This window comes from Choloepus didactylus, chromosome 26 (genome assembly GCF_015220235.1).
Source record: "Choloepus didactylus isolate mChoDid1 chromosome 26, mChoDid1.pri, whole genome shotgun sequence".
Classification (NCBI taxonomy): domain Eukaryota; kingdom Metazoa; phylum Chordata; class Mammalia; order Pilosa; family Megalonychidae; genus Choloepus; species Choloepus didactylus.
This window is the reverse complement of record NC_051332.1, coordinates 8,196,726-8,207,613: the sequence shown is the minus strand read 5'-3', so window position 1 is coordinate 8,207,613 and position 10,888 is coordinate 8,196,726. Positions and strand designations below refer to the sequence as shown.

At 35.8% G+C, this 10,888-nt stretch overlaps 1 protein-coding gene and 1 pseudogene across 1 annotated transcript; both read right to left on the bottom strand.

The window, feature by feature from the left end:
• Window positions 1-3,013: 3,013 nt before the first annotated feature.
• LOC119520851 (E3 ubiquitin-protein ligase RNF114-like) lies at window positions 3,014-3,793 on the bottom strand. The gene has a single exon (XM_037818735.1). It carries the CDS (start codon window positions 3,791-3,793, stop codon window positions 3,107-3,109), a length of 687 nt encoding a protein of 228 aa, XP_037674663.1. The 3' UTR covers window positions 3,014-3,106.
• A 4,139-nt stretch (window positions 3,794-7,932) lies between these two features.
• LOC119520862 lies at window positions 7,933-8,865 on the bottom strand (annotated as a pseudogene).
• Between the last annotated feature and the right edge of the window lie 2,023 nt (window positions 8,866-10,888).

The following is a 10,888-nucleotide window of genomic DNA, read 5'->3' as shown; positions in this document are numbered from 1 at the left end:
CACCACACCTGCTTTGCATCTGGGCCTGTATGGCTCTTTTTAAAGTACTCCAGTGATCCAGTTAAGACCCACCCTGAATGGGTGGGGCAACACCTCCATGGATATAATCCAATGAAAAGTCTCACCCACATTTGATTGAGTCACATCTCCATCGGAACACTGAACCAAGAAGTTTCAATGTAATCAACACTAATAAGCCTGCCCCAACAAGTTTGGACCAAAGATAATGGCAATTTGGGGGACATAGTACATCCAAACTGGCACAATTACTTAACTTAATCACATCTGCAAAATCCCTTTCTCCATGTAAGATAAGATAGTTACAGTTTCCAGAGAATAGGAGGAGGACACCTTTGGAAGCCTACTTCTGTCAAACACAGAGAGTAAAGACTTATCATCCTTTCCACCTTTCACATCCCTCACAAGTTCCTCTTTTTGCCAACTCTAACCAAGAAGCATATGGAGAAGGGGATCCTGAGTTTCATAGTTCCCAGTCTTAATCAAGTTGACATGTACAATCTGGTACAAATTCATTTTTTCTTCTTGCCATGAAATCATTATAGGACAATATAGCTTCATTTAATTTTGATATCAAGGTATTTAAAATGTTTCCTTTTAAAATGTGTAAAGAAGAACAACTGAATAAACAACACACTGTTATCTTCTATTTTCTAGTACTTGCCTTACATGCTTAAGTGTCAAAACCACAAAAATGAAGGAACAAACATATCAAAGATTTATCCAGTAGACAGTCTAAATGTGGTTGGTGAGGGCAAAGTGAATAAGTTGCAGCCTGAGTGAAATGTGTGCTCTGGAGGATATCACAAGATAAGCTGAGAGATATTTACTGGGGATCTCTAGAGGTGAGCAAGTTTTGTGGATGTTTCCTCAAAATTTGACACCAAAACAAATGGATAGATTAGAGGAGAAAGATCAAACACAGTAAAATCTGGAATATGCCTGACCATCTCCTTGAAAATCCACTACCCACAGTGAAGATAACCTCTATATAAAAGAACTGACTTTAAAATATTTTGGTTTTGTGGGATGGGAGATGACAAAATAAAACTATCTTTTGTCTACTGTTGACATATGTAAAACTCAGAAAGATTACACAGCACAGGGTAAGTGAATATAAATACAAAGAAAGCAGGAAATATGGTATTAATCTGAAGCAAAGTAGGAGATAAATCGAAAAGCATTAAACAAGAAAGAGTTACTTTTAAATGAAGAAGAGTATCATCCACCATGAAGTTATATACTCAATATATTTAACAAAACAAAAACTATATAAAGAGACAATAAAATAAAAATGAATTTGAAATTTTTTTTTTGGATAAATTAAGAAATTTATTTATATTTCATGGTTTAAAAGCCAGAACATAACAAATTTCACTTTCTGCAAAGTCTTATTAGAAATACATGAAGTGCACTTAATACAAGAAAATAAGTCAAGTTCTCCATACCACTGGTGAGGTGGACCTGCTCTAATCAGTTTTCTCAAATGAAGGTTTTGTCAAATCTCCCACCAAAATCCTACAAAGGTAATCTCAACTCAAGGAGTTTTGAGTGAACTTTTTCCAGAAATTACAGTGAAGAAGCTGACCTTAATATCTGGGTCCTCCCAAGCAACAGCACGTTAGAAAAAATTATTGCCCCAAATGGGCCCAGTCTTCCCTGGTGACGAGGCACCTGCAGCTATTTCCTGGCCGGCAGGGGGAGGCCCCCAGCAGCAGTGCATGGGCCCAATGCACTGCACCATTTGCAACCTCAGCCACTGACTAGAAAAATGTCCATATTTTAACAATGTTGGACCTGAAAAAACAGACCTGATTCTCAAATGTCTTCTGGTTGATTAGATTCTGCTCCTACAGTTAGACTGACAGCTTTTTAGCCTTATATTTATTAATATTTGTAAAATATCTTTAACTTCAAGAAAGTTTCTAGGAGACCACTTTTGTTAACAATTGCTCATCAGGAGATGTTCTGCCTTTATGAAGTCTGTCTTATGTGAGACAACTGGGTGTGAGATCAGATTTTCTATAACCTCTCTTTGTATTTAGAAAGCAGGCTGCAAACCCATTTACAGGTTGAAATCAGGTTCATAAGGAAACCAGTCTGTGATAGAAAAACAATGCTAAATTTAATCTAAGTTACCAAATAGAAGACAGAAGAACCAGTATCCACTGGAATCTCCCAAGTTTCATCCTTCTTACGCATTTGAGGACTCCCTTTCGTACTTCAAGGACAAGAATGTAAGCAAGCCCCAAATAAAGAGGTATAATGGACATTCAAAAGTATCTCATTAGCCTGAAAATCAGAACCAAAAAGTTATTGCCCTCCCACTGCTTAGCTGAACTTCCTCCCCACTTATGGATATATGGGTTTTTAACTTTCCTAACCTAGAAACTTTCACTAAAAATATATGGTTACACCTTATCCTAAAAAGGCACCATGCAGGCATTTAGGACTGACCCAGTTAACTTCAAGGGTGTACAGGGGTAGTAGGAAAATATCACTAATCAAAACTTCCAGCATCAGACCATGCTAAATCCAGAACACTCACCCCAACAGGACTTCTGAAGTGCTCCCTAGGATGGTAACCCCAGCTGCTGCCAAAGACCAACCAACAAGAAATGCCATGGCACACTGGGAGCTTCATCATGGATCAACACACCACTGCCAGAGCTCACACACTGCAGGGACTAGGGAAGGAGACATGCGTTTCATTTGTGCTATTTGTGACCCCGAAAAGATCCTGGCTGGCTGGGAGGACCTGAGGGATGAACACGGGATGGGAGGAACAAGTGTGGAACAAGAACAGGTGGAGAAGCTGGATTCTCTTCCAGAAGTTAGCTCTAGGAAGTAGCTGAAGACAAAAAAAAAGATTAGACGATGTGACAAACAAGGTTAACAGTAAGGGAAGACAGCTTTGGCAAGAGCCCAAAGAAAAAAGAGGACTATGAGCTGGGGACCCTATTCCCCTGTCCTCAACACCATGGCTCAATCCCTCATCTGTTGTACATTTAAAGCATGTGAGTCAAATGTTTCATGCTTAACATGTAATGGAAGCTCTGGAACATGAGATGGATAGCAGAAACTCTGCTCACTGATCGATGATGGAACGCTGCAGCACCTGATTCATCATGTTCTCTTCATCCACATCGTAATCCACAAAAGTGTCATAAGAAAACTGGTGCCGGCGCTGGATGTGCTCTATGAAGTTGGCGCTGCGGTAGTTGGGGTCTCCCCAGGGCATCGAGGCACATATAGGACAAACCACAGATTTGGTATCCGTGCTATGGGATAATCTGCAGTGTTCCACAAGTCCCTTCCTGATCAAATTCTTCTCAGGACAGTAAGGGCAAGGAAAGGTATAACGGTTTGGGACATTCCTTGGCTGAAGGGATGCATCCTTTGTGGTGGCCTTCACACCTTCCATGATGTAATTCTGGTATTTGGAACAGGTGGCCACGTGGGCCCGGATCTTGGATAGGACGAAATTTTTACAGCAGCCATGGCAAGAAGTCTCTGTGCTCTCGATCTGCCGCTCGAGCTCCGCGGCTCGGACGCCAGGTGCCAGAGCGCTGCGACACACCCCACAGACAGGTTTCTTCGGCTTCAGACATTCCTGCAGGCATGCAGAGCAAAAGACGTGTCCGCAGGGCACTTGTACCGGCTTCTCGTACACCTCCAAGCACACAGGACACGTGAAGCGGCCCAGGGGGTCGGCCTCCGCCGCGGACCCCGCCAGCTGCGCACCGCCCTCACGACCCTGCTGCTGCGACGCCATCTTGCTGCAGCTGCTAATTTGAAATTTTAATATATGTTTTTAGTGTTTCCCAATGAGATAGAAAAAAAAAATGTAGAAATAAGGTTAATAATCATATAGATTTTTCATATGGAATCTAAATTTACAAAAGCACATGCTAAAATTCCCTTTTGCAAAGTGCAAAAGAGCTTGGATAATTTCTAAAATGTAGGAAGAGTAAAGGCTTTTTTTTAAACAGAAAGAATAAAACTTTAAAATTAAATTATTAAAGCAATAATTCATAAACTATTACATTTACCTATATAATTCTTGGATCAAAGAGGAAAGCAAAACTAAAATCACACTAAAAAATAACAGAAGTGGGAATTATGCATTTTGAAGTATATGGCCTGGTCCAAATTTGAAATACAGTCTCATGTTCTTATCATTGTGAAATAAAAAATACTGTAAATTTATCAACCAAGCATTTAACTCCAAAAGTTAGAAAAATTAAAAAATAATCTTAAAGATAGTTGAAAAATGGGTTTCATAAAAATAGAAGCAAAAATTGATAACAGAAAAAATTAAAGCTAATTTAAAAAATCAAGAATCTAGTCCTTGTGGATGACAAAGGGTCATGTAAACACAAGGACAAATTAGTAGCAAATATAAATTAAAAATAGGTAAGTATAAAACATACAATATTATGAATTTTGTCTCTTGGTCATTAAATGTACAAAGTGCTCCAGATCATAGCAGAGGTCTGTTTCACAGTGTCATTCAAGGTCTCAAGTTGTCAGGGGCCTCTGCTCTTAGATTATATATTTTACAAAGACACCTTGAGCAAATATATACAGTTGTTAGATGCTGGTGAGAAGGTGGAGAAGCAATGAGTGTTTTAAACATACCAGTCTGCAAGTTTCACATATAAATCACCAATGCATTTCATTGGTGAGAACTGGTCACACTGTAGTACCTAGCTACAAGAATGGTGGGAAATGTAATTTGTGGTGAGCAACCACTTCAAACCAACAACACTATGCAACAAGAACTCTATGTTGAAAAATATATCCTGATCCTGAGGACCTCTCATCACCATTATTGTTACTACCCTGTTCTTAGCATCGATCACAGGGTTACAGAACTTCCTTTCACCCTAGTGCTCTATAAACCATTCTAAAATCAGAAACCAAAGTGGTCTTCTTAAAACATGTCAGGTCATGCTGCTGCACTGCTCACAACCCTCCATTAGCATTTTTCTCAGAGTAGAAGCCTTTCAATGACTCACAGAGGTCACCCCTTCTCTGTAATGCCTCTGATATTATAGTCCACTATCATGACTCAGGGTTCCAGCCCCAAAGCTTCCAGGCTACCCTTGAAGCACTCCTTGAATGCTTTACATTGAAGTCCTTAGCCACGGCTGTTCCATATGCTGAGAATACTTCCCCTCAAACACCCAAACATGACTAAACCCCTTAATCACCCTCATGTGGATTTTGCTCAGCTATCACCTTCTCAATAAAATTTACCCTAAGCCTGTGGCATTCCTTGGCTCCTTCACCCTATTCTATTCTTTTCTAGATTTTTCCTTAATGCCACAGTCTAAAATGTTACATAATATACTTATGTTAAATGTTTCTGTGCATCTCAGATCACTGGAATACAAATATCAAAAAATCAAGGAATTTCTCTTTAATTCATTGATATCAAATAACTAAAACAATGACTGGTAAATATTAGGCACTCAGTAAGTATTTGTTAGATGGATGAATGAATTAAATGATGATTTATAAGCAACAGGTTAGAATGCTGAGAAATTGGCAAAAATAAATATAAACAAATTAATGTAAATTTTATTGGAATTTAAAAATTAGTGGGGACAGATTATTAAATTAATGATGGAATAACTGGTTTATATTTTATATAATTAAAGTTAAATTCTGGCCTCAAACCACACATACAGAGGCAAATTCTTAATGAGTTAAATTGTTGAGTGTAAATATTTCACACTCAACTTTTATGTGAATAAAATATTGCATGAGCTTTTACGTGAATTGCTGTATAATCCACCCATGCAAGTTACAATAATATTTGCTGCTGCAACAAGTAAACTGTGAAATCTTAGTGGTTCAACACAGCAGACATGTATTTCTTGCTCATATAACAGTCCAATGCAGATGCTGGAAGGAGGCCTTAATTATGGTGATTCAGTGACTTCACACTGTCCTCTGGGAACTTTGTTTGCAATTAGTGAACAAGTAAAAAGCAAACAAACATGCAAGAAAACATAGAGGATCAACCTGGAGGACTTATATTGGCCAGAATTAGATTCGGTGCACCACCCTTCCACTCATATTCCCTTATAGACACCTCAGCCACTTGGTTACAGAAACTGCAAGGGAAAGTGAAAAATATGTCTATTGTTAAAAACCCAAAAAGAAATGGGAATTGGACTTAGGGACAACATGGCAGACTCTGTCACCCAACAGTTGGAAAGGACCTTTTAATCTTAACACTAATGAAGGAACCAAGAAGATATAGATATTAAAATTATTAGCATGTTATAAAGCAAAATAATCAAAATTAGATGGTAAACAATAAAATTTAAGGAAAAGATGGGTCATATATAATGGATCATCAGTCCATTAATTTAAGTATCAAATATTAATTAAGGTCTTATAACAAGGAGTTTAGAATAGTGGTGTAACAGCAATTAAGACAAAAAATGGCCTCTTCTCTCATGGATCTTAAAGTTCAGTGAGTTAATATTCCGAAACATAGAGTTAATAGAAAACTTCAACTTCAACTAAAAAATATGTTTATCCTGATAGAAAAAACAGATGATACAAATAAACAGAATTAAAGTAATTCAAATGTCCAAGAAACAGGTAATGTTTAACTTCACTAGTTCTCCAGGGTATTTAAATTAAAACGATGAGATATTTCTGCATCTTTCAAATTGACAAAGTTTTACAATCCATGGTGAGAATATACATATGTGAGGTTTTAATTCAATGTTCTTGGTTAGGTTTCTAGAATTTCAGAAATAGGGATGTTTATATTTGTAAAGACTAAATGGCTGTAGAAGATCAAGGGAAATTGGGAACCAGGCATGGGCAGAAGGGAGGATAATTGGTGCTGTTGGCTTGCTTTCTAGTATGTGTAGCCTTTCAATCTTGAGATTGCCTGTGTCCATATCTGTACAAAACTTCTTTGAAGAGACCTAATGCATCAATGCCAGGCAGGAAGTATGAAATATATGGTTTGAAGTGTGCTTTTAAAGTCACATATAAAATGTATGACAAGATGCAAGTGAGCACGCTAGTACTACTACATGGCAGCTAGTTTCTATTCCCACCAAAAAAAGAAAAAAAAGGCAAAACCCTAAATTAAAAAGCACAAAGAGAAAAAAAGAATAAATATATATATATTTCCAAAATATTCTGATAATAAGCTGTCAAAATCTAATTAAGGAAGTACATTCCAAATTTCAGAACAATGATGAGATTGTATCTTCTTTTTTCATAGTCATTATAAAATAGAATGTTAAAAGGATAACATAGGATATTAAATAAGTTCATACATAAATGTATGAACTTATTTGCATTCATTTGAAAATAAAAACTCATGCAGTACATAGTTATATTAATTAATGTTGCTTGCGTAGACTTTATAACAGATTTCACCTAAGATATTTCATTTATCAGGGATGTTGTCATCAATTACTACAGTGATTTATGGTGCAATGGTACTCAATTTTAGCACTGGCAAATAAACATATAATCCAGAACTAAAATTTATTCTAGGTGCAAGAAGAGAGAATTATAATTCTTTTACAAAAAGACTTAGAAGAATAGATTAGTGAAATATCAAAGGGCCATAAATAAAACATTCTCTATTTCAAAATAACCACTGAATTTTATATTGTGTGGGAAAGAACCATAGTAGATTAATACTCAACATATTTTTGTCATTTAAAATTTCATAGCCCTAGAATGTCCTGGGTTTAAAACATGCTTCTTTTGCCTATTATATCATTAATTTCTTTTCAATTACATATTATTTTTTCTCTACTCACTAGAAAGACAAATAACACTTTTCCTCAAATATCCAAAAGAAATTATAATCTCCTACCCTTTCCATTGGACTATGTATCTCATTGTATGTGGTAAATTTCCACTTCATTTATTTAAAAATGTTCTACTGATTGCTTTGTTCATGGCCTCCTTTACATCCTTATTCTTAAGACGGTGGATCATGGGGTCCAACATAGGAATTACTGTGGTATAAAACACAGCCACCATTTTCCCCTGTTCCACAGAATCCTTGGTTGGGCTTCTAAGATACATGAAGAAGAGCGTTCCATAAAATATGGTGACAGCAGTCAGGTGGGACTCACATGTGGAGAAGGCTTTCTTTCTTCCTTCTGAAGAATGCATTTTGAGGATGGCAATAAGGATAAATATGTAGGAGACAATAATGATCAATAAAGAATAAGAGAAGTTGAGCCCTGCTAATGTGTGCATGGTGTCTTCTTTAATATAGTTCCCTGTGCAGGCCATTTTGATGAGGGCTGGTTCTGCACAGTAGAAGTGGTTGATCTCAATGTTTCCACAAAAGTACAAACCATGGGTCCAAAGTGTGGAGATCAGACTAATAAAGAAGTCATATATATAAGGGAAAGAAATCAGTCAAATGCACATAGTTCTTGGCATTCTGCTGCCATAGAGAAGAGGGTTGCCAATTTCCATGTATCGGTCAAAGGCCATCATGGAAAGAATGAAGACCTCTACATGGACAAAAGCAATGAAGAAAAGACATTGCACAATGCAACCAGGGTAGGAAATGGTTTTGGTCTCAGATACTAAGTTTTCCAACATTTGAGGTGTGACATTGGAGGAGAACCATACATCTGCAAAAGATAAATGACTGAGAAAAAAGTACATCGGGCTATTGAGCTGGGGACTGATCCTGATTAATATGATCATGCCAATATTCCCAATAGGGGTGATAATGTACACAGGTAAGAAAACCACAAAGAAAAGGAGTTGCAATTCAGGATGACTGGTTAATCCCAAAAGAATAAATTCTGTCACAGCAGTAAAATTGGGCATTTCTTTAAATTTGATCCAGATAGAGATACATTTAATCTAATAAAATAAATAGAAATCAGTAAATACATGTGACAAATACAGCCATTCCACATTTATATTATCTTTTCCTATGCATTCCCTTTCCAAGCCTCTCCTATTTTTCTGTTTCCCTCTCTTCTTTCTCACATATCTTTTATCAAAAATGTTCATTTTTCTTATGCATATATATATGATGTCATTACACAGAAGGTATTAAAATAATAGGAAGTTTTAGAAATATAGTAACAGAACTTCTAGTGTTTAGTTTTTATTAATCTGCATAGATTTCAGAAGAACTTTTTTTCTTGCTTTCTCCTGGGAAGAAAAATACCTTTTTCATTAATCCCAACATTTAGAAGATAAATATGTTTTATTTATTCACTAGTTTTGTAAAACTCAGAAGGTGTGCAATATATTAGAAGCTTAAACTTAGTCAAAGTTACTGGCAAAAAAATGTTCTTCCATAATCAGAGAGTAAAATATTGTCTCCAGTTTGTTACATTGCAAATTTTAGATACTTGTTGTAAAAAGACTTCATTAAACTGTAAAATAGTTTAACATAAATCCTTTACTCATATCAGAAAAAAGAAAAAAAGAAAGCCCCTTCCTTTTAACAATTTTTAAGAATTTTTGAGGAAGATTTGAATCCTTGTCAGCTAATATCCATACTGTCAACCAACAAGTATAATAAGAATGAGGTCAAGCATCTTCTCCTCTTTAAAATCATCTCCTACCTTAGGCCTTCAACCATTAAATTCTATGGCAGTCTCTCATTTCCATTTCTCTCTGCCTTAAATCTGTTGAACTTGAGATCAGGAACTATGAGCTCATTTACCTTTATATTATTGTTCATTAGCTCAGGATGATAAGAAAATGAAAGAGGACTAAATTAACTTAATGCAACCATTTCTTGATTACTGGGATTTCTCATTACAAAACTAATTTTAGTTTGATGCTTTCAAAAAGTAATGTCTTCTGCAACTGTTAAACATTTAGTTCTTATTTCAGCCTACTATGCCTTTGGAAATAGATGATAGATAAATACATAGATAGATAGATACATAGATATTAGTTGCTATATTCCCCATTTCCCTGCTTTATTCCCCATTTCTTCTAAAGTTCTTTACTTTGAGCAAAATTAGAGAAATAAAATACTGAGCAAAGGCCTATATATGTTTAAATTCATGGAATTTCTAAAATATATTAGAAAACTAAGGAAAAATTTTGAAGAGTTGGAAAGGAGGCTATCTTTGTTTTGTTGCTGTTATCAAATTCAGTTGGCTATCTGTATTCTGTATACCTTCTAGCACATTCTAATACTTTAGTTTAAATATTTTGAGCTAATTTATGAATAGAAATTTTGTTTACTTATGTAATATTTATTCATGGGCCAAAGGATTGAAAAACTGATGGTTCTTCATAAAACTCTCTTGTATTTGCCACCAAAGTACAGATTAGGCTAATACCATCATTATCATCGTCATCACTTCCCAGCTTGTTCCTGGTGATGGTGAGTAGTAAAGATAGAATAAAGATTAACTAGATGGGTGTCTTTTTGTTGCATTAAGAATTACATTTTAATGAAATCTGAAATATTTCATTAATAGTTAAATGGTTTAAGTCTGGGTCTCAGTTCTCAGCTCTGCTATTTACTAGATGTGTGACCTTAAACCATGTATTTAATACTGATGTGTTCAGTTTCCTCACTGGTAAATGGGAGAATGAGAGGGTCTATCATATGAGTTGTTATAAGGATTAACTAAGAAAATATGCATAAAGTATTGTAGAAAGTACAGTTTACTGAAGCCCCCAAGCTTTGTGTTCCAGTCCTGATTCTGGTATTAAATTCCTTTATCTGGGGCTCAATTTCCAGAAGTGCAAACTGTAGGAGATTGGTTGGTCAAGGGACTTATACCAATGCTTAATATTCCATTAAAAGAATCAAAATTATATTTTTTCATGTTCCAGTGTGCTTTGAGAAAAATTAGTTAATAGTTGCTTGTTT

What these genes read in the sequence shown, in the direction of transcription:
- LOC119520851 (XM_037818735.1), bottom strand. Translation starts at nt 3,793, where the DNA reads ATGGCGTCGCAGCAGCAGGGTCGTGAGGGCGGTGCGCAGCTGGCGGGG.